We start from the raw sequence: 24,472 nt of genomic DNA, 5'->3' as shown, positions 1-24,472 counted from the left end.
CACCCTCCCTCCATCCTTCTGTGCCCGCAGCCGCCGCCGTCCCTGCCCGCGGGCGCTGCCGGGGCAAGGTGAGCGCGCTGGGCGGGGCGGGCGCCGGCGGGAGCCGCTGAGGGAGCGGGGCCGCCGGGGCGCAAACCGTGAGTTCGGAGGGGAGGGGAGAGGAGAGGAGAGAGGAGAGGACGGGACGGGACGAGACAGGATAGGACCGGACCGGACCGGACCGGACCGGGTTCGGAGCCGCTGCCGGTCCGGGGCCCGCTGTGCGCCCTGTGGAGCAGAGCCGAGCTTGCCGCGGCACTGGGGACCTGGGAGGGCTCCGGGCGCTCGTTCTGGGTCGGAACTGTCTTGGGACAGCTCACTGTCATCAGAAATGTATCGCGGTGGTTCGGGAAGTGTTTGCTGAAAAGTCAAGCCTGGTCATAACTTCCCGTAAATGTTTCTGAAGCACAGACGCTTATTTTTGGTGCTGCACGCCGTGTCCCGCAGGAAACGGGGGAACGAGTGAAATTGAGCAGGAAACGCAAGCACAGTATGGAAGCTCGTCCTTCAGCAATAAATGAAGGAACAGAACTGTGTCATTTCCATTTGCTATGAAAGTTTTCCTTATTGCTAAAACCCATTATGATCACTTTGGTTGTATTTTTAAAGGGGCTCTTAAAAACACATTTTGTGAAGTGGTTTTGCTTTCCTTGGGCCCAGTCTCCTCACCTGGTCATAATTGCTTCACTATTGTGACTGTTTTATTCTTCAATAATGTTCTTCAACTGCTCTCCAAAAGATCACACTTCCCCTGCCTGCTCACACAGGTCACTTCTCCAACTCAGTGTACATGCTGAAAATGAATTCTGTCCATTTCTTTCATTTTACAAAGCTGTGGATAATTTAGATTTCATCATTTGAAAGATTGGAGAGTATGCTTAAATATCCAAAAATTAAACTACTAAAAACATGAATATAAACCACTCTGGATGTGTGTGTGTGTTTGTTTTTGCAGGTTATTAATGGCGCAGCTCATTTCTTCATCAGGATTTCTGCTTGCAGTAACCTAAAGAGTAAGGATCAGAACCAGACTGCAGGACTTCTGCTGCTCTGTCACATCCAGCTCCACCATGGTGGATTTTCTGGCTGAAAACAATCTCTGTGGTCAGGCAATTCTTCGGATTGTTTCCTGTGGAAATGCCATCATTGCAGAACTTCTGAGACTTTCCGAATTTATTCCTGGTGTTTTCAGGCTAAAGGACAAAGCTGATCAGCAGAAGTATGGAGATATCATATTTGATTTCAGTTATTTCAAGGTAAATCCTTTTATTATTCAACTACTTAAAGCATTGCTGTCCCACATGAGGATGTTTTGGGTTGTGAAACAGCCATTCCTGACTATTGTGTTTATTACTACTACATTTTCCAAAATGTTTGATGAGTCATCTGGCCTGTGAATTTTGATAGATACCAATTATATAAAATGTGAGTATTGGATTCTGGGGAGGTAGTAGTAGTAGTAATTCCTGCAGGAGCACTAAATTAACCTTCCTCCAGCAGGTTCTGGGCCTGCATGGTTGGTTGTTTTCCTTCAGAGCAGTGCCGTGGGCAGTATGCCCATCTTTCTTCTCTTATTCTGTAGCTTATTCTTTGCAGCCATGAAAACTGCTTTCTGCTTTCCTGTCTGACAGTGCTGTGATTGTTCTTCCTCTGGACTTGTCACATGGGCTGAATAAATAAATAAATAAGTCAAGGAGAAGTGTCCATGAAAGCCCTTATTTCGCTTTCAGAATTAGGCTTGCAGTACTAAGTTCCCTCTGTCATTTTCCAGCATGATTAAGAAGGAACAACAGAGACTATCTAATCTGACTTTATTTGGACTGTACCATACAAGAAATGATGGTAATAAAGCAAGGGAGACACTTCTAAAATTTAATTCAGTTTCATTGTAGTAAAAGTTGTAAATTTCAGGCACTGTGAGGCTTAGATACTGAAAACCCAGAGCACAAATGATTTCACAGTTACCTTTAGATTTAAGTGCTTGGTTGAAGTCTTTTTTTTTATACACAAATTACTTGAAAATTTAAAAGCAGATAGCTGTAATTGGTAAGAAATACAGTAATCTTTAAAGCCTCAGTATTTTTGAATGTTAAGAAAGCATAAGTGTGCTGTTAAAACCAAATAAATCCTCAGAAGTCATACTGATAAAGCAGAGATTAGAGAATTTATAGATATTATTACTGCAAATGCACCCCTTCTGTACACATGTTTTGGTTTGAAAAGACAGGTGTGTGCTAAGGAAAGCAGGAGCCTCCCCTAAAACGGACAATGTAAACCCCCTCCCTCCAAATTGTTATAAATTTGAAATTAAGGGGGGCTCTCAGGCAAAGATATAGGAGCAGGAATAACAGTTCTTTATTAGGGAAGAAAATAAAAATAAAACAAAACAAAGTGAAACAAAACAACACTGACAGAGTCAGAATACGACCAGATACCCTGTGGGTGAGGGTGTTGGTAGCAGTCCAGTTGGAATGGTGGCTGCAGCCCTCCTGGAGTGGCAGGTGTGGTTCTGCTGGAGCAGTGATCCTGTAGAAAGATCAGTCTTCCTCTGAAGATCCAGTGGAAGAGACAGCTGCACCTCTGGGAATCCAGTGGACAGGCTGTCCTGGTGTCCCAAAATATCAGACTATATCCAGGTAGGAATGCTTGGCTCCTCTCCCTGGGTGGAGCATCTCACAATGGGATGCTGTCGTTTTTATCAGCCACCAGTGACACTCACTGGCACATTAACTGCAGATGTCCCAAGGGAGGATTGGTTTGTGGAAGAGATAAAGAAAACTGCCCAATTAACAGATAACTGCCACACCTCTAAAAGATGGCAAATAGAATACACATTGTCTTGCAATCTAGGACAATGCACAATTCTTAGACTCTTTTAATGAGGAGAGATTTGGAAAGTTGAAACTATTTACTTTGTCCATTTGAACTTCAATGGCAGTTTGGCATCTGCTTTTATCCTTTGTTTTATGTAGATATTTTGCACACAAAGAGAAGCAGAAGAATCCTTTTTAAAACTCAAATTGTCAGTTGGATATTTTCAATTAAATTCTAATAATACTTCCAATTAAACTTTAGCATTATTTTCATTTAGTTGGTGATGGTAAGATTGCATGGTGCTTATGAGAAATATGACGGTGGTAAAGGGTTAGGAAAGTTGTACTATTGCTTTAAGGAAGTCAGGTTCTTCATCCCAGCTCCTTTTCCCCCATGGTTGTTAATGAGAATTAATTCAGGAGACGAGTGCTGAGCTAGATGTAGAGTCTGTGGGAAAAACATGTCTAATATTTTCAAGCAGTTTGAATGTATGAGAAGGTACTAAGCTTTGTGATCCCTCAATGTTATGGTTTCTATCTGAGAAATCAACCAGAAGAAATGCGTAAAGGAAAAAATTCCATCAGGGTATGAGCACTACAGAAAGCACCCAGTGCTTTCAGGTGTATTGGGGCTTTACTGAAAGCATTGGCTATTCTTTTCCATTGGTTATATTGGATAAATCATATTTAAAGTCATTGCAGATTGCAACAATGTGTAAAACTCATCTTTATGGAATAAATATTTTACCATAAATTAGGTTAGAAAACTACAGATCCTTGTTTTGGTAAGGAATGGTAAGTCTGGTTTGCACACAGGGGTGGTTGTACATGGTCTGTGTCCTACTGTAGAGAAGTCAAGTAGAGCTAAAAGTATTAAGTATTGTCTCTAAAGGTGAGTTTCTGTTTTTCAGGGGCCTGAGACATGTGAAGGCAAACTGGAAGCCAAGCCTGAGTTACTGGATTTAGATGAAGAATTTCGTGAAAACAACATTGAAATTTTGACAAGATTTTATTTAGCTTTTCAGAGTGTACATAAATACATTGTAGATTTAAACAGGTATGGTATCTTAAATACATATGGATTTTCAAAGACCAGATTACTGTTTTGTCTTATTGATGAAAAGCTTTTTTCTTAGAGACCCAATATACTCCTTGTTGAAGCATATTCCAGCTAACCTGGGTTGCTGGAGTAAACACTAACATTTATTCCAACAGTTCTCTACCAGGTTAATATATGACTTGAAAAGATTTAACCTCTCTACCTTAATTACTCAATTGTAAATTTGAGTTAGTTTTTTTATCTTAGAGATTGTGCTGAAGTTTTTGGTTTTTTTTTTTAATAAAAGAAGAATCCATATTATTAAGCAATTTTCTTTTGGTCTTGCAAAACAGAGTGTCAGATAGTTTGGGGTTTTTTAACTTTCATTGGCATTATTTTCTTGAACTAAATTTTTCAGTGAAGTTGCCATATTCTCAAGTTTGCTAATCTGACATCTAAAAAGCAAAATTAAAACTTCGTTAAATGGTCTAAGAGAAAGTTACTGAGAATCTTAAACATGAGAATTGGTTTTATTATTGATGTTATGTGAAAAGATCAAATGTTTGATATTACTTATTAAGTAGTGTTACTGGAAAATCCTTTAATAGGAATAAATCTTCTGTTAATTCAGGTGAACATATGCTATTTCTAGCTCTACCTTCCAAATTGCAATTGAGATCAATTTATGGTATTTCCAAGGAGATATATTTAGATAACTTGAAAATATGACACAATTTTACTGCATTATTGCATGGCAGCCTTCCCAGGGTGTATTCACCCATGACAATATTAAGAGGATGAGCTGTAAGCTGCCAGGTATCCTCCAGTGTCTTTCACACACACCATCAGGATATGGAAGGAAACTTTGTGCCAACTGGTTGGCACTAGCTAGGGGTTCCAGTCTCTCATTTTTTAGGAAAAATTTTTTAGGAAAAATCCTATGAAAAATACCATGCTGCTTGTTCTAGGGAAATGTTCTGATGCATCTGTTGGCTTTCAGAGAAGATGTCACTTACTGAGTTTAGTTTGAGAGCAAAATAGTCAATGACCAAAGTTTTTGTCATGATTCCTAGATACTTAGATGATCTCAATGAAGGAATTTACATTCAGCAAACATTAGAAACCGTCCTCCTCAATGAAGATGGAAAACAGCTTCTAGTGAGTATTGACTAGTTTTGTAATAGTAGAAAATTAACCCACTCAGTAAGTGCCAAGCTAGACAAAAATTTAAGTTTACCAAATGTGTGGAAGTGCTGTGGCTTACTTCAAGGAGGACAAAGAGCAAAAATCTTCAGGCTGCCACTTTTCATGTTGTGTTGACTACGTAGTTGACATTGGGTTAGTTTGCCAATATGTGTTTTTCTTTAAATGTTGCTGCAAAATCATGTTTATGTGATTTTCTTTCTTCATTCTTTCCCTTTCCAAACAGTGTGAAGCCCTGTATTTATATGGAGTCATGCTACTGGTCATTGACCAGAAGATTGAAGGAGAAGTCAGAGAAAGAATGTTGGTTTCCTACTACCGATACAGGTGGTGTATATTGGTGTACGGGAGCACTCAAGGCTGAGATGTGTAACCTGCAGAATGTTCAGTAACCTAGGTCATTGAATTAAGACAAATGGAAATATTGACACATTTTTTATCAACTGACTTTATACAGATAATTCAGCAGAGCTCTCTGAATATCAGCAGAACTCCTTGCTTTAGCTTTTAGCTGTGTTTGCAAGTTCAGCTGCAAAACTAGCAACAGATTTTTCATTCTGTTACAACAGACATTTGAAGTCCACAAATAAACTTTCAGCTAAAGCTTTTAGCCTGCAAGTGCCTGTGAAAGTGTCACAGGTTCCCAAACATGCAAGGAAACTTTCTGAAAAGTCCTGACTACCTAGGTAACAAATGTATTGCAAGTCAGACTTCTTGTAGCGCTTTATTGGGTAAATCAGTAGCAAGTTTTACAGGGTGGGTTCTCAGCATCAGGGTATAACAGCTGGGAGCTTAAAGAGTATCAGTGCAAATTCTTCCACACGTGTAAAGTGCTGCTTTGACAATGTTTACGCCTCCCAGTATATAATGAGAGGTTCTTTGACTCTGGAATGCAGAAGTGAATTGACAAGGGAAATTCAGAAATGGGGAGAAAGAAAATGAAAATTTTAAAAAGAAGGGGGGAAAAAAGGGGAACAAATTCTTCTCTGAATATAAAGCTCCTTCTTTCTGTTCCTGAGTTAATTTTCTGTTTGTGCTTTTCTTCTTATCTGGAATTTCAGTATGGACATTCATCAGTGTCCTATAACATGATATTAATGGAATAAAAATCAAAAACCTCCTTTAGACTCTAGTATTTGTTCATTTTCTTGTGAGAAGGGTGTGGTTACAAGGGGAGGGAGAAAAGGAAATTACTAAGTCATATAGCTCATATTTTTGTTCCTCTTTTTTTGTAAAACAGTGCAGCCCGATCCTCTGCTGACTCCAATTTAGATGATGTTTGTAAATTGCTTCGAAGCACCGGATACTCAAGCCAGCCTGGAGCTAAAAGACCTCCAAACTACCCCGAGAGCTACTTCAGCAGGGTTCCTATAAGTGAAACGTTCATTAGCATGGTAATTGGCCGCCTGCGGTCAGATGACATTTACAACCAGGTAAGCTGCCCTGAGATAAAAGAGGGCTTTGAAGGGGAGCATCAAATTGATTCTCAGTCAATTACTCAGCCATGAAGTACAGAAAAAAATTAATGACAGAGGGGACTCTTGAGGTCAGCTAGTCTGACTTGGCTCAAGCAGAGTCAGTTGGAGCAGGTTGCACTGGGCTGCACCCAGTTGGATTTTGAGTATCTCCAGAGGTACAAACCACAGAACCTCTCTGGGCAATCTGCTGCAGAACTTGGCCAGCCTTGCTGTAAAAAGCACCATTTTTGTTTAATGTCTTATGATTGGACATGTCTTACTTGAGTCATTTACAGCATAGCAAAATCTTACTGTAGCCTGTTAAAAGTAGCACACATCTATGCAGTCAACATTTACACTCTGGCAATACATCTGGTAAATATGCTGTATGAATAAGCATGTCCAGCTTACCTAAATAAACTTCTTTCCCCTTAGTATCTATACACCACACTCTTTAATGTGTCCCATAATATTTTCAGGTGGTTTATGATGCACAGTATTATGTTCAGCTTTGTTTTGTTACTTTTTCCAGGTTTCAGCATATCCATTACCAGAACACCGCAGCACTGCCCTGGCTACTCAGGCTGCTATGCTTTATGTCATACTGTATTTTGACCCTTCTATTCTTCACACTCAACAAGCAAAAATGAGAGAGATCGTGGACAAATACTTCCCAGATAATTGGGTAAAGATAAATTCTGTTTTAAAACTGTTCCCTGGATTTCATGTTATAAGAAAAATTGAAATTATTGTTAGAGTATGTGTTATAGAAATGTAATAATAACCTAAAACTAGAAGAGATTCTTCTCTGTGGAAATTTTACTTTGTTCAGAGTAAAGCAGTTCAAGTCAAACACTCTGGATAAGCATGGAAGGCTGTCCTTTGAAAGTGTAATTTATTGTCTTAAATGCTTCAGTCAACTACACCCTAATACCATCAAGATAAAGTAAGTCCCAGGAAAATGTGTGATGGAAGGAATTATAGACATTTTCTAATCCAGCCTTCTCCTCAAAGCACGGTTGACCTCAAAGCTAAATCAAGCTGCTCAGGCTTTGCCCAGTTTGCTTTGGAAATGTCTAAGGTGATGACTCTGCAGCCTCTATGAGCACCTGTGGCTGTGCTTCATCACACTCTTGGCGAAGAATTTCTTCCTTCTGTAGCACTGGAATTTTCTCTTCTTTAGAGCATCATGGAAATCAGGGAGAAAAAAGTATCATATATAGTTACTGAAAGAACTGTCATCTTGTTTTCAGAACAAAGCTTCTAATTAATTGTGTGCCTTTTGTTTCAAAGTCTTCTTCTTGGTTTCCGAAGGTGATACACCAAAAAGTACTGCTACCAAAAAAGTTCAGCTATCTCTTATTTATAGCCACAGCATATCCCTTTCTGTCATATTGCTAAATGCAAACCTTGTATTTTTCTTAATAGTCACATAAATACAACTTCTTGTTTTCTGCTTCCAATTTTAGGTCATTAGCATTTACATGGGAATCACTGTCAATCTGGCAGAAGCATGGGAACCCTACAAAGCTGCTAAAACTGCCCTCAACTACACACTGGATCTCTCAAATGTCAAAGAGCAGGTACATAAGCCAGCATTAAGTATTTTTAGCAAGATGTGTGGGCATCTGAAGTATATGACATCAATAATGCATGGGTCTTTTCTTCCTGCCTGCAATGTATGTACCATATTGTCTGGCAAACTTAGGGAATACGAGTAGAAATTTTTCCTTCATCTTTAGGGAAGAAGTTAACCAAGTAGAACTCAATTGATAATATGTGTGGAAGGGGCTCACAGCTGGTCTGTGAGTCAGAAGGGGTTAGTGAAAGAGAGGAGCTGATAAGAGTTGCCTTTGCTCCTGAAAGGAACTTTACCAAGGCTGTCAGCCTGGAAACAAAGGAAAGAGGGAGATAAACATGGGGCAAGCCACTTTGTTCCAGTAAAGATTATGTTGCTGTATTCTGACAAGTGAATAGGTATAAACTTTGTGAAAGAGTATAAAAAGACAGCATGCTGTAAAATAAATACAGAGAAGCCTTCTTAAATACAGTATGTTCTTCAGTTTGTTATGACCAACAGTGGCAAATAAGTATCTCAGTTCTATGGTAGATTTTTGTTTTCTTTCCCATTAGGCAATAAAATATTAGTACCATTTTTTAGGAATAATTCCTAGAGAGTATTTAAGTGAGTATATAAAAAGTCTGCATTTTTGAAACATTATGCTTCCTGTGTAGCCTGGACTCTTGAACTACTTTTGCTGGGAACATGTGTGCTGTGTGTGCAGGCTGTTTTCTGATATGGGAATACTGCTTATCAAAGTCTTCTCCCGGCTCTATGTGTCTGTTTTTAGCTTCTGGGTCTCTCTAGGTCATTCCAGAGTTTTATTCCTAAGGGTTTTCACCCTGACCACCTGTGAGAAATACTTGTGCGACATCTACTTCTTGTATTTCTCACTTTACTTTGAGAGCTATATAAATCCTATACAAGTATTGCCTTGCTTTAAAGTTTATCTTGCATCCTTTGTCATGCACTTACAGTGTATAATATTGCCTACTAATAATAATAATAATTTTTATAGCACTTTTTTTTAACTGCGTGCCCGCTAAGCTCTCAGGAGCATGGTGTATTCCATTTGAGGCAAGGATTTTATTGATGCAAGCTTTGTGTTTCAAGGCCAGCAGGTACGCTGCAGTGACGGAGCAAGTGCACACGCAGGTGCAGCAGTTCCTCAAGGAGGGCTGTCTGAGGGAGGAGCTGGTGCTGGACAACATTCCCAAGCTGCTGAATTGCCTGCGAGACTGCAACGTGGCCATCCGCTGGCTGATGCTGCACACTGCAGACACCAGTAAGGCACTGCTGAGCTCTCAGTCCTGCTCCACTGAGGGGGAAGTTCAGTTCTGCTGCTGTTGAAGTCAGCAGTTTCCTCTGCTGTTTGCAGGAGATTGTTGAGCTGTTGTTTTGCAAATAGTTTCCTAAAGCCTTGTCTGAAACAGCACGTGAGTTTTCTCAGTTCTTGTGAGCTGAACACCAATACAAAAATTAGTAGAGGTCATGATGTTGTTGAATAATATTCTGCAGAAAAACATAATTCTGAAAGTTTTACGTAGCTCCAAAAAGAAGGCAGTGGCCAGTTTCTTACAATGTTAGTAATTAACAGGTTGAAACTGAGGTTTTTGTTCTGTTGAACTGAAATTCAGCTGAAACTGTTGAGTAATGTCTCTCATGTGAGTTTGGGTGTGTAAACTGACCTATTTAGACATTTCCTTATTTGAATGCTTGTGCTGTCTTTAAGGGTTCTTGATATGCAAGAGGGTTTCTGTTCCACCTCCATACAATTTTTGTAATGGTTTTAGAAATACTGATCTTGGGTCTTCTTGATCAGAGGGACTAAATTCACATTTAGTTTCAGAAGCCTGAAGAAGTCTTAAGAAGGCTGAAGCACCACGGAAACTTTAATTTTATTCTCTTCAAAGGAATAGTTAGTCCATGTAAATGGAAAACAAGTGGGGATTTACATACCAGAGCAAAATTTTTTTGCCTTCAAACTGTTAAAAAAGAATGTATTTACAAAGATTGAAAAATTTGGCCAAATTCCGTGTAACAGTGGAGAAATGTTGTCTTTCCATTTTCAGCTTGTGATCCAAATAACAAACGTCTCCGCCAGATAAAGGATCAAATTTTAACAGACTCAAGGTACAATTCCAGGATCCTTTTCCAGCTTCTTCTGGATACAGCTCAATTTGAATTCATTTTAAAAGAGGTAATGTGCTGCTAACCAGAGTCTTCTAAGATCTCTAACCTGAAAAATCACTGGGTATTTTTAAAAGTAACTAAAAATCAAAAAATCTGCATTGTACTGTTCTATAAAATTCAGTATGCTTCTGTCACTGTATGTACATCCCACTGTCTGTATTGCTTAATGTTTTTAATTTTATTTTTAATATTCTGTCAGGATCTTGCAGTTCTGTAGTAATCACTTAGTCGGTTCCATCTGTTTTAAGTATTTTATTTTATCTATTGTGATATGCCTCCTTGCCAGTTTTGTAAACCAAATGCTTTGGGTTTCAGTAGATGTTCAAGCAGATGCTGTCAGAAAAACAAGCAAAATGGGAGAACTATAAAAAAGAGGGATCTGAAAGGATGACTGAGCTTGCTGATGTCTTCTCAGGAGTTAAACCTCTTACTAGAGTGGAGAAAAATGGTAATTATTAAAAATTGTACTATGAGGGAAAAAAGTTAATTCAATTTATATTTCTAAAGTGATACCAAAATAAAATACATGAGTCTAATAGTGATAATATAGGAACAATTTTCATGTCCCTCAGCTGCCAAAGAGGTCTCTGTAGCTCTTGCCTAGTTTAGGTTTTCTGCACATATTCCATATGTAAGCAATATTTAGGTACCGAATATTTAGGTGGCCCTATTTTTAGAACTATTTTTCATTCATTTATTTAGATATACCAGTTAAAACTATAAAATATCAGTTCACAGTATGTATAATGGAGCTCACATTACCATGTTCTATGTACAAAGGAGTGAGAAGACCATGCCCATTAAATTTAGGGATGGTTTAACCTCTTCCCTAATTCTTTCCCTGGCTGTAACCTGGATTTCAATTGTATCAGCATTTTTTAAAAGAAGAAAACCTTCTTTTACTTGTCCTCTACACTGAGTGGTATTCTTCTATTTCTCTAAGGACTTAAAAGTGGAATCTGTGCTTCTTTCCAAATTCCTTGCACTGTTTTTTGAAACACCTATTTTTTTCTCTTGAACTCATGAAAATAAGATTTTTTAATGCCCATTTATGTTGGTAGGTGTTTTTAATGTTGCATGTGAAATTTACCTGAGCATTTGCCGCTTTACAAGTGTACATGTTGAAAGACTATAAATGTACCAGTGAAATAAGAACTTGTAAAAATAATCTCCTGTGTGTATAGCTTTTTTTCTTTTGACTAGCAAGTTCCCTGCATTTTTGATGCCTATCATATATGCAGCGGTTTTATTTTTTTTTCCTTAATTTTTCATAGAAAATCTCCAGGCTTGGTTCAGAGAAATCTCCAAGCAAATAATGTCTCTGAACTATGATGATTCCACTGCAGCAGGCAGAAAAACCGTGCAGCTAATACAAGCTTTGGAAGAGGTATGGCAAAGACATTTTGAGATAAATGACCTTGTCCTTCTGGAACAGCAGCAGTCTTTACACATGTACTGACTTCTGATAGCAGAGATGCAGAACAGATTTGAATTTTAACAACTGTTGAAATCTATTTGATCTTTGCTGTTACATATCTACAGTGAGCAGGAGTTTTGTATAAACCTTGGTATTGTAAAATAAGGATATAGTACAAAAGGTCATGCTGCCTGTAGCTGAGGGCTTGTCAGTTTTTTCAAAGAAATTAATTCAGTGTTTAGCATTATTTGGCAATACTACTCCTTTTTTAGAAATTCTGAAAATAAATTCATTTGAAATTAGAAAGATTGATTTAAAAGGCAAAATTTTTTAAAAATCTGTATTTTTTTGTGTGTGCTTCTTCTATTTCCAGGATATAAAAGAGTACTCAGAGTGCTGTTTCACAGTACACCTCCTTTAATAACTTTGTGAAGTTTATTGTTAATACACTCTGTTACAGGCCAGGATTTAAGTGTTTTACTGCTACTAGCATCCAGAAGTAATATGTCAGTTTACTGATTATGTTTGTATTGCTGTCCTTAAAGATGAATAGAAAACAACAAAAAAAAGAGTCCTTTTATGAGTTTTATTTGTTTGTTTTTTAAATATAGGTCCAAGAGTTTCACCAGCTGGAAAGTAACCTGCAAGTTTGCCAGTTTCTGGCTGACACCCGCAAATTTCTCCATCAGATGATCCGAACTATCAACATTAAAGAAGAGGTCTTGATCACCATGCAGATAGTTGGTGATCTTTCCTATGCTTGGCAATTAATTGACAGGTATGTTAGCAGGAACTTTTTCTTCCAGTCAGAGACCATTTGTAAAACTTGTGGGAAATCACATGCATAAATGTTATTAACACTATCAGTGTTTCAATTAAAAACAGTCTTGAAGCATTGTTCTGTGAGTTGTATATACTGAATTATAATCAGCTTGAATAGGAATTAACATACATCCTTCTCAGGTTGTTAACTGCAGGTTAAATTACAGTGTAACTTCTTACTGTCTATGCTGTTCTAACAGCTTTGTTAACCTCCTGTCTCCATCCTTTAGTCTATTTAAGTGTTCTCCAAAATACTGGAGTTCATTTTTCAACCAAAAACAAATGAGGAAAGACTAATGCTCAAGAACTCTGTTTCCATGGTGGGATTTTGCTGAGCTGCTGCTTCATTGCCGTGGCTGAAAACACTCCCTGTTGTTTCATCTTTTGTCCCATCTCCCCTTTTTCATACAGGGTTTTTCTGACCTAAATCCTCCTCTAGTGAAGTTTGTTAGTGATCTCCTGTGCTGTTTACACATTACACTGGTGCTGTTGACATAGAATTAAACAGTTAAAAATAACAGTTCCAGGGAAGAAGCTGATTTGTTTTGTTTGTTTCCTACCCCAGCTTTACATCTATTATGCAAGACAGCATAAGAGTCAGTCCATCTATGGTAACTAAACTCAGAGCCACTTTCCTAAAGGTAAGTATGAACAACACTGAATGTGCTTGAACACTGCAGCTCAATTCAAGCAGTTTGTTTAAAAGGCCTTATGCTCTGAAATCAGTTAAGGCTTCATTTTACCAGCATCTCCTGTGTCTAGTTTTTTTAGACAGTATTAAATTACCTCACTATTAAATTAAATTAAGGTTAGTTTTAATGAAAATAAAACCAAGTTATGCATGTTTTTATAATGCAGCAATTGCATTCCTGCTGTTAAGCAAATAAGTCTCTTGTCCAGCCTCTACTCATTACAGCTGTTTTCTGGAGGCATTGGTGCACAGATGGGATCTTCTGCATATGGATCAGAGCAGGCTGAAGGAATTTAAAAACTTACGTTCTCTGTTCCCTTTGTCTGTTGATGAAGCTCTAGTTTCAGATGAAAATATCATCTGTAGAAATAAGAATAGGGATTAGTGTGAGTGGGAATATAAAATTACAACTGAAATGCCCCATGCAGCTGTTTAGATTTTAACCATCTTAGAGAAGGTAGCCTGACGGACTGTTGGACTTCTTTGACTTTTTTTTCCTTGGAAAGCCTGGTATAACACTGCTCCTTAAGAAGAATCTAGTACTTTGAGTTGTAGGGTAAGAGCCTGAGCAAGAGAATTTTAGCATATAAGTTTCCTCAGAAAAAGAAACGTGAAGTTAAAGTGTTAACTTTATTTCTAGCTTGCTTCTGCTCTTGATTTGCCCCTTCTCCGCATCAATCAAGCGAACAGTCCTGACCTCCTCAGTGTGTCCCAGTATTACTCTGGAGAGCTGGTCTCCTATGTGAGAAAGGTGGGTGCTTATAAGGTGTAATGCTTTGTTCTCTAATTATTTTTTCTTAATTGAGGATTATTTTCTTAATGAGAATATACTGACTGTGGGTGTTTCTTCTCTCATTTACAAAGGTTCTACAGATAATTCCAGAAAGCATGTTTACATCTCTTCTCAAAATCATAAAGCTCCAGACACACGATATTATTGAAGTGCCTACTCGCCTTGATAAGGACAAGCTACGAGATTATGCTCAGCTGGGACCACGATATGAGGTGCTGTTAAAACAGGGAATTCTGAAAAAGCAAACCTTCTAGGTGGCCAACTTTAACCTAAGTTTAAATCTACAAAGCTCCATAGAGTTACAGTTTAACAGTGAAGTTACATTTGTTGACTTAAACTGATGGGTGTTATTGTGAGCCTACCTTAGGTTTCACAAGAACAGATGAGTAACTTTTGAGCTTCTGTTTGTAGAAGTTTAAATTTTTGATCTTGTAGAGAAGGAGAGGAAAAAAATCTAAATAAATTTATAAATGAGCATAAATATGTATTTATTTATTGGAGAGGATGAAACCCTGAAAACCTGAGTCTGGAATGAAGCCCTCCATATTTGGCATTCTTGTTCCAAGAGGAGAAGGTCAAAGACTGAATAAGCCAGCAAGGTTAAGCTTTTTGCTGTTCTCAAATGAGGGGAGGATGGAGGCACGTTGATTTGACCAGATAAAGCTGCTGTTGCTTATTTTGTCTCTGGTTTTTCTTCTGCTTCGTAACCAGTCTGGAAGAGTGAGCAAACATTAAAATTACGTGGTTTTATTTTCAGTAGAGGAAGATGCAACACAAATACCTGAGCAGATCAGTAAGTCTTTCTCCCAGAGAATCTAATAATCAATTAAGATCCCAGCTTTTCCCTGGAGATTTTGCCAAAGTGCTCACTTGTTAGGTGTTTTCTGCAAACAAGCTGTGATATCTGATTAAGCTGATGTTCAGACCTGAACATTGGGTTTAAACTCCCCCATGAGACTTTTTCAAGTGAGTCTGGCTTGTGTGTGGGCAGGAGTGAAGGAGAAGGCAGTGTTCAGTAATGTTTTATTTTGAGTCAGTAAAAGGAAAACAAATTATACTAAAGCTGTTTACACTTCCAGTTTCTGTTGAACTGTAGATATGAAGTATCTTCTCTATTCTGTATTGTAAACACCTGAAGGGCAGAAGACTGGCTTGTCTGAACTCTGAGCATGAGGATAATAATAACTGTAACTAATTGTAAAACTTCAAGTGAAGTTTTACAATTAGTTACAGTTATTATTATTCTCATGCTCAGAGTTGCCATATTATATCAGTAGAAATACTGAGGTGCTGCCATATTATATCAGTGGAAATACTGAGGTGGACTCATGGTGGCAGCAGGATTTATTATAGAATAACTACTGTGAGCTGTGTTCCCAGCCTGCTCAAAGGTACCAGCTCAGAGGTTTGTCCACAATATTTGTGCACACAAGATATGGCTGGTCTTCCCTTCTGTAATCCCTCTGAAGCCTCTGAGAGGTACCTGTTCTTTCCTACTGCTAATACACTTCTATTTATCTGACTAAAAAAAAAAGGTAACTTTTTAAGTAAGTCTATAACAAAATGTAAAGTTGAAAGTATATCAGTGCATATTATTTAAATCTAAAATAGGAAGCTACCACTGGGAAACAAGGATTTTTTTAGAGTAATTATTTACATTTGTTGAATCACTTCAGTGAATTTTTTTCTGTTACAGGTTGCCAAGCTAACCCATGCAATTTCAATCTTCACTGAAGGTATCCTCATGATGAAAACTACTTTAGTTGGTATCATAAAGGTAATGATCCATTATTTCAATAGGAAAAGGTTGTTTGGTTTAGCACAGGTTTCAGCACAATATATGAGACCTCAAGGAAAAATAAACCAGCAAGAAAATATAGGTTTGCACACAAATTTTCAAACAGCGATGCCTCAATTGGCAGCCAGATAAGAACTATATTTTTTTCAGGTTCCTAGGAACCCACAGTTCCCATTGTTAATAGATTCATCCACTGTACTTGGTGATTGTTGGGGGTTTCCTGCTGGAAAACCTGAAGAGTTTTCTTTTCTGAAGAGCTGTTTCTTCCACTGGTATAATCTGTCCTGTAGTTTTACATCAAGGCTCCATCGATACCTCATTGAGAACTAGAAGCAAGTATTCTTGAAGAAACATACACTTCTTAATGCATACTGGCTTATTAGACTTGTACAACATTCTCAGTGGATCATGAACAAAATTTGAATATGGGAATTAAAAAATTTACATACTTATACTAGAGAATAAATAATTTCTTTATTCTGTGAACAAGTTCTGGTGGTTAAGTGCATCTGTTAACAGTGCTTTCCTGTTCATCAGAAGTATTTAATGTCTTTCTTGGTACAAAATAAATCCTTTATATTTTTTATAGCTTTCTGACTTTAAAGAAAATGTGTTTCTTCTACTTAGGTGGACCCAAAACAGTTACTAGAGGATGGAATAAGGAAGGAGCTGGTAAAACGGGTGGCCCTGGCTCTTCACAGGGGCCTCATCTTTAATCCTAGAGCCAAGGTTGGTTTTAATTTTTTATATATCTTGGGTGTGCAGGGACCTCTTTTATTATACTGCCCTCTAAAAAATAATTTATACTTTTATGTACAGATTTCCTTTTTGTAAAAATAATTTTGGACTACTGAAGGTTATTTGGAATTCTTTATTTGATGTTCAAATGAGTTTATAAACTGCCAAGTGTACACAGAATTAAAGACTATCTTTTTATTCTATTCCAAGCTGTCCTGCCAATTCTGAATTCACAGTACTGCCTTTGTCTGTGATGACTGACAGGTCACATACAAGTAAACATTGATAGGCAATGATAAAATAAGGAGTGACTCCTTGTTTTGATCCTGTTCAGATTGTTGAATCTCATAGATCAATCAATAGTACTACTGAAGGCAAAAATAAATACAAAAAGTGGGAGGAAAAATATTTAGTAAAAATTAATTCCGATATCAAACTCTGATAAATTTCTCAGTGCTTTTCAGATCTGGCTGGACCACAGTGAAATGCTCTAGAGGTTGTTCTCTAAGGGTATTTAGAAGCCTTTTACATTTTCTTTGAATTCTACCTGTTCACAGTTCTGGTTTTATCTTTTTGTTGTTTGTCTCCAGCCAAGTGAACTCATGCCCAAACTGAAGGAAATGGCAGCTACAATGGATGGGTTCCATCGATCATTTGAATATATCCAGGATTATGTCAACATATATGGGTTAAAAATTTGGCAAGAGGAAGTGTCTCGTATTATTAACTACAACGTGGAGCAGGAGTGCAATAACTTCTTAAGAACAAAGGTGCTACTCAAACCCAAAAACAACAAAAAAGTTGATAGATGTCTTTAGAGTTGGCTGTTAGAGCCTGTGACTGATGGAGCATGTATACCCATTGTTCATACCACTGTGACTTTAGCTGAATGTGCTAACTACTGTGTAAAACTGCCCCCAGCTTATTCTGAAATGTTGCAGGCATCTCCCCTGCATTATTTGTACATAAAAGGAAAGTACCCAAAATAGAATATTTTAGTACATTTTGTAAAAGATTCATTCTTCTCTTTGCTTTATTCTGTTTTTATAGTGTTCTGTTATGTATAATTTACAATACTGTGTTACAGTGTGCTCCTTTTAAATTGAACAAAAGGAAAATTTCTAAATTAAAAAGGTGCAATGGGAACACTACAAATTACTGTAAAACTTATCTTTCAGATTCAAGACTGGCAAAGTATATACCAGTCTACTCACATTCCTATACCAAAATTCACACCTGTGGATGAATCTGTAACATTTATTGGTCGTCTTTGCAGAGAAATCCTGAGGATCACAGACCCAAAGTAAGTACTTTGTGTCACCATGCATTGGATAGCTTCAATTCCACCATACACAAATCAAAATACAAGAGATAGGTTTTCCTTAGCTGTCATACCTTTATCTAAAATCAGATTTACCCAGTCCATCCTGTACATTTTAAAGGTTAGTCTAGAAAAGTGGTGATTTTAGTCTAAGAAGGAAAACTGTGTTAAACAAATGGAGGAAAGAGAAATCAGGGATGAGTGACAGAGCCCTGGTGGAGAGAGGAATAGCTAAACGTCACTGGGCATACTTGGAGAGTCTTTCTCATCTGTCTAAGAAAGGTAACTCAATACTGAGAGTGTCTCAGGAACTGTCTGCAGCTTTTTCTGAAGTTGTTTGCTGATTTTTTCCCTCAGAATCACGTGTTACATTGACCAGATGAATACCTGGTATGATATCAAAACTCATCAGGAAGTAACCAGTAGTCGTCTCTTCTCAGAGATCCAAGATACCTTGGGTACCTTTGGTCTCAATGGCTTAGACAGGCTGCTGTGTTTCATGATTGTAAAGGAGCTGCAGGTAATTTTTGAACTTCACTTTCTCAAGGCCACAATGCTTTATTGTTTAATAATGAAATAATTTTTTTTAAAAAGTTAATTACTGAAATGGCAAAATTAAATCAAAATTAAATGAAAAATGGTTGTTCAACTACAAAAGTGAGAATTTCAGTTACAGAGGAAATTATGGAAGTTGGTGCTATTAAGTAAATGGTGCTGTGTAATTCCAGGTTGTGTGGGCACACTTTCTGAAGGTGTACACTATGTGTGTACTTAAAAGTTGATTTCAGGTCATCTTCTATTTTTCTGTCTCGATATCAACAAAGATTGTTTGGGTCTACCATGATACATAAGGTGTCAATGCTGTGAAATTGCTGTTTCTCTAGTACCTGTTATGTGAAACCAAGTTTTTTTGTTTCCTGAGAAGAATCTAGTTCTATCCTTGTTAGAGATTCTAGCGGAAATAAGTATCAACACAGTTCTTCCTGAAAAATTGAATTACTCCTTGTCCAGAGTGGATGTTAGATACTGACAAGGGGTATCTTCTTAATGTCCTAACATTGATTAACATAACTCCAAAAAGCAAAAATTGTAACTACACAATTCCTCCACTCTTTGTCTATGCAAATAGTCTTCCCCACTGTTAAAAAATGTGTCTCCAGTGCCATCAAGACTAATCATAGAGTGCATGTGTGATAATTTTACTTATTTGTTTCTTTCTTTTATTTAGAATTTCCTCAGCATGTTTCAGAAAAGTATATTGCGTGACAGGTCAGTACAAGATACCTTAAAGGCGCTCATGAGTGCTGTCAGTCCCCTCAAAGGAATCATAGGTAAGTGCTTCCTGGTTAACATGGAAGATAGCAATTGTCTTTGTACTCTTGCATTTATTTCTCTTCTTGTTCTTTTTTTTAATGCATCACCCTTCTTTTCTCAGCAAATTCAAACAAGGTTTATTCTGCAGCAATTGCAAAAACACAGAAGATCTGGACAGCTTATTTAGACTCTATAATGAAGGTAGGTTCATGTGGCTTACTGTTAGAATTCATTCGAGGCTCTCTGGTTATATTGGCCCCTCAATTCAGGAGGGACATGGGGGTGCTGGAGCATGTCCAGAAAAGGGCAGCAGAGCTGGTGAAGGCTCTAGAGGGTAAATCCTGTGAGTAGCAGCTAAGGGAGCTGGGGGTGTTTGGCCTGGAGAAGAGAAGGCTCAGGAGGGACCTTACCACTCTCTACAGCTCTCTGAAAGAAGGCTGCAGCCAGGTGAGGGTTGGCCTCTTCTCCCACGTAACAGTGACAGGACAAGAGGACATGGCCTCAAACTGCACCAGGGGAGGTTGAGGTTGGACATCAGGAGGAATTTCTTCATAGAAAAGGTTGTTAAACATTGAAACAGGCTGCCCAGGGAAGTGTGGAGTCACTGGCAGGTGTTTGTGGAGGACAGACCGGATGAGGCACTCAGTGCCAGGGTTTAGTTCACAAGGTGGTGTTTGGTCGTAGGTTGGACTCAATGATTTCAGGGATCTCTTCCAATCTTAATGGTGCTGTGATTCTGTGATATTTTAATCTGCTTATTTTGCTATGTTGTATTATATTGACTTGAAATTATGTAGCATCACATGTGAAACAGGCTTGGGTTTGTGAGAGCTCCTGAGCTTCATTTGTGTGGTCACTTCACACTCCACAAAGTGCTGAGCTCTGAGATTCATAAGAAATCATTCACCAAAAGCAGAGTCTGGCACTAGAGATCTGATTTGGGCAGACTAAGTTAGTGTTCAGTGTCAGGAACTCATGAGCCTCCCCTCAGTGCCTTGTGACCATGGTATGCCCAAGGATAAAGTTGGGAGCAGTAGCATTTCCCAGACTTGCCTTGCCACAGAAGGCATTGTTCTGTGCTGGAGATTTAAACAAGCTGTCCCACTGTCTTATCTCTTTATGTTGTTTCTTTATGTAATGATATATGGAGAGCAGCATTTCTCAGAGTGCTGTGGATGTTTATGTTACTGGAGTGAAGAGGAAAGGCCAGGGAAGAAGGTTGACTGCAATTAGCCTTTCTCATGTTTTCTTCTCCTGCTGTGCTGACCCTAAGATGTACAGAGAGGTGGGAAGCAGAGTAGAGGGATTTCACTGGCCAGTGAAAAGCAAGTAACTGGAGTTTTATACCTGGTACCTTTTTTGTGCCCTTTTCCTTTGGCCTGTACCTGTGACCAGGAACTGTCACTGTGTAAACTTCAGGCACTGTGACTGCATCTCTGCTCTGAGTGCACTGTGCAGCTGGGGTCAGTCCTTGGCTCCACTCTTCCTTCATTGCATTCTGTATAACACACCACTCTTTTTGTGTTTGTGTCCACAGGTTGGTCAGATGCAGATTTTAAGACGACAGATTACCAATCAATTAAATTATTCCTGCAGGTTTGACTCCAAGCATTTGGCAGCTGCTTTGGAAAATCTCAATAAGTAAGAAGCAAAATGTGCTGAAGAGCTGCTTGTATCATTGTGATGTAATTGTTATAAGCTCAGCAATCCTTAAAATCTAAAATTACAAAAATCTATAATTACAAAATCTAAAATCTATAGCAAAATGTGGCATCTGATTTGTGTGCAGGTTTTTGTTGATCAGTATTTGAATTTTAACTCAGCAAAAACATTAAAAATAAATACTTGGCAAGTAACTAGTTTGAACGTGCAGTTTCTAATAGCATTTGATTATACCTGGTTCTGAAGTCACATTTAGATGAGAAAAGGGAACAGAATATATGTGGTGCTGATTTTGAATCAAATATGATGTTTGTAAAAAGGTACTCCAGAAAAGGTGTTTTACTCTTGATTGTGGCCATGTAGAGGTTTGTGTCTTTGAAATTTTTATATTAATATGACATGTGGGCATCATGTAAGGTTTATTTGGGGATAATTTTTAAAATTACTTAATATAATCCATTTTCCTTTTAGAGCAATACTGGCTGACATTGAAGCACATTATCAGAACCCATTACTACCTTATCCTAAAGAAGACAACACTCTTTTATATGAAATCACAGCTTATCTGGAAGCTGCTGGCATTCACAACCCATTAAATAAGGTCAGGCATACAATCTGATGCTTGGTGCAGTTTGCTTTTTTCTATTTTTTTTCTTTCTAATTTTTTTTAACTGAGAAAAAAAAATATTTAGAAGGTCTGTACTACTCTTTTTTTTTTTCCCTCAGATCTACATAACAACAAAACGTCTGCCATATTTTCCCACCGTCAACTTCCTATTCCTCATTTCTCAGTTTCCCAAACTTCAGTACAACAGAAATTTAGGTAATGTGTAAGTTGCTGTTTGTCTAAATCTAATTAAAACCTATGTGAAATTATCTGTAGAGAAGATAGTAAAATTGCCTGCATAGAAAACATACAGTTCCTGACTTTATCAGTTCAGTTCAGACAGTTTTGTTATACTATTTAAGTCAAATACAATAAGGTAGGAAACAGAATCCAGACTCCTGGGTTTCTCATTCTATCCTGTGCCTCAGTTAATATCATTAAGCTATTCACCATGGAAGACATGCAGTTGTTACATTAGTTTTGGACTTTTTTTGTGTGGGCAAGCAGAAGGGGAGACAGCAAAAAAAGCCATGAAGAGTACATTACATAAGTTAGCCTGTGCTATAAGAATATATTCTGGTTTATAAACATGTGTTGTTTTGGGTTTTTTCTGTGCAGGAGTGGTGTGCAAGCGGCCAGCTGATCAAATTGACTGGCTGCCTTTGGTTCTGGGGCTCCTTACCCTGTTGAAACAGTTCCACTCAAGATACACAGAACAATTTTTGGCTCTGATTGGTCAGTTTATTCGTTCAACGATGGAGCAGTGCACAAGGTACCCATGTTTTACTTTTTACTGAGGTATCACCTCTGTGAAGAGGACTTCAGCAGTGGAAAAGCACTGCTTTTTCAGTATTTTTGTTCTAGCAGAGTATAGTTGACATTTGCAGTCTTTTGGTACTTGAAGGAATCTTACTAAAAAGGTGGAGTGGGTCTTTTTACATGGTCAGACAGGGACAGGAAAAGGGAGAATAATTTAAACTAAAAGAAGGGGGACATAGAGATTAATGTTAGGAGGAAATTCTTTCCCATGAGGGTAGTGAGGCACTGGAATGGGTTTCACAGAGAAATGGTGGATGCTCCATGCCTGGAGGTGTTCAAGGCCCTTGGGATTGGTAGGGCCCTTGAGAAAACTGGTCCAGTGGAAATTGTCCCTCCCCATGGCAGGGCTGTTGTAACTCCATGATCCTTAAGGTTCCTTCCAGCCCAAACCATTCCATGATTGCATTAGACAGTAACAACAATGTATTTTACTAAATAGAAGATTAAAACACAATTTCTATTTGTAATAGAAACACATGACACCTAATAGAAATGATGCTATTTGAAGGCTGACATTTTCAGATAATTTAATCCAAGTAAGTGGTTGATAAGTGTGTGATCTCCATGGTGGTTTAATTTTAGCCAGAAGATTCCAGAAATGCCTGCTGATGTAGTGGGTGCCCTCATGTTCCTGGAAGATTACATTCGATACACCAAGTTACCAAGAAAGGTAAGAAAGAATTCCATGTCTCTAAATATGGCCCCAAATATCCCAACCATTTTCCCAGGATAAAGGAGCAGGGAATGTGTGCTCCCACTCCACTTTAGCCAAGGAAGGAATCTGGCCAGGGAGACACTGCTCACACCTTCCATTTGTGCTACAAATGAGCCAACATAACAAATAACAGCTCAGGGTCCTGCTGATGCAGCAGCCCTGGTTTGTAGAGTTCAGTCCCATTATTACAGGAATAAATAGATGAATACTGATAAATAAAGGATTTCACCTTTGTGCTAATTTCAAACCAGTCTGTTAAATTTAACCTTCAGTGTATAATGCTGGGGGCTGTTGGGAAGGAAAGAAATAAAATAGAAGTTCCAAGGTGTTTCCAAGTAATACTAAGCTTAGCAGTATTCTAAACACAGGGCAAGAAGCTAATTAGAAAATGCAAATTTTGGTGAAACACTGTATCCAGTCTTTCCTTCACTTCCTGCCAAAGGCTTATTTCCCAGGCAGCTTCCTTGTCTCACATGCAAGGGAAATGCTAAAAATCTACTTGTAGAGAGACTTTGTTTCATGTTTGAATGCAACTTAACTACATTTGAAGATGATATATTATTTATATATAGTGTTCAAAATAAGTCATAATCCTGATTGCTATATGTAAGCTGTACCTCTGTGGTTCTTGAATAAACATTCAACAGCCATTTCCTAGCTAATATTCACAATGAGGAGAGTGAGATTCTTCCAGTCTCCTCTTCCCAGCTCACAGTTCTGTGTGGTGGAAGGTCCCAGCAGCTGCAGGTGATGCTGTGTGGAGCCCAGCAGAGAGCACAGCAGCATTCCTCCAGTCCTGCTCTGTTCCTGGGCTCCTGGCAGCTCCTCCCAGCCCTGGCTGGGCTGTTCCTCCCTTGCTTTGAGCACATCCAGGAGCACATCCTGATGCCAGAGTGGCTCAGGTCAGCAGTGTGTGTGCTCCAGTCATGGATCTGATGTGCTTGTAATGGATGAATGGACAACAAATGGATAATGCAAGCGCCCCACTGTGCCTTCCTGTGTCCCTCAGGTTGTTGAAGCACACGTGCCAAGCTTCATTTTTGATGAATTCAGAACTGTTCTATGAATATGGACAGGAACCAAGGCTTTTCTCCAAACTAAGGCTTTTCTCCAAACCTGAAATGAGGAGCTGGGGCCTGAGGGTGAGGCAAGTACAGCTGTTCAGGACTGTGTCTTTTCTTTGCTTCAAGGCAGTGCCTACAGCTGTCTCTGTGAAATGAAACCATCAGCACTAGTCTGTATAACCCTTGTTTAAATCTTGGCATGATACACAGCGTGCATCTCCTCTAAACAGTGTACATTTTGTACTGCACATTATAAATGCTGCATGTAATTGTTTATGTATAAATCATTTAGATTTTTTTGTTCTGAAGAACTATCTGTGGAAGTTTGACTTTTGTATCAGAAATGAACAGTGAAATTGGAAATAAAGGTGTTGGATAGTTTGCCAAGACTGATGATTCCAAATAC

At 38.4% G+C, this 24,472-nt stretch overlaps 1 protein-coding gene across 1 annotated transcript; it reads left to right on the top strand.

Annotated features, from left to right (window-relative positions):
• Positions 1-15: 15 nt before the first annotated feature.
• On the top strand, positions 16-24,445 carry WASHC5 (WASH complex subunit 5). The gene is made up of 29 exons (XM_058805895.1): positions 16-68; positions 995-1,295; positions 3,764-3,909; positions 4,965-5,049; positions 5,321-5,421; positions 6,335-6,527; positions 7,084-7,236; positions 8,021-8,134; positions 9,226-9,397; positions 10,185-10,312; positions 10,624-10,753; positions 11,580-11,692; positions 12,334-12,500; positions 13,110-13,185; positions 13,876-13,986; positions 14,100-14,240; positions 15,725-15,805; positions 16,454-16,555; positions 17,155-17,334; positions 17,743-17,867; positions 18,243-18,405; positions 19,114-19,216; positions 19,321-19,400; positions 20,737-20,840; positions 21,333-21,462; positions 21,588-21,684; positions 22,087-22,240; positions 22,870-22,957; positions 24,012-24,445. Exons 2-29 carry the CDS (start codon positions 1,110-1,112, stop codon positions 24,066-24,068), a joined length of 3,480 nt encoding a protein of 1,159 aa, XP_058661878.1. The 5' UTR covers positions 16-68; positions 995-1,109; the 3' UTR covers positions 24,069-24,445.
• Positions 24,446-24,472: the final 27 nt, after the last annotated feature.

This window comes from Ammospiza caudacuta, chromosome 1, assembly GCF_027887145.1.
Source record: "Ammospiza caudacuta isolate bAmmCau1 chromosome 1, bAmmCau1.pri, whole genome shotgun sequence".
NCBI lineage: Eukaryota > Metazoa > Chordata > Aves > Passeriformes > Passerellidae > Ammospiza > Ammospiza caudacuta.
Note: the sequence above shows the minus strand (reverse complement) of the source record. Positions and strands in the feature narration are given on the sequence as shown.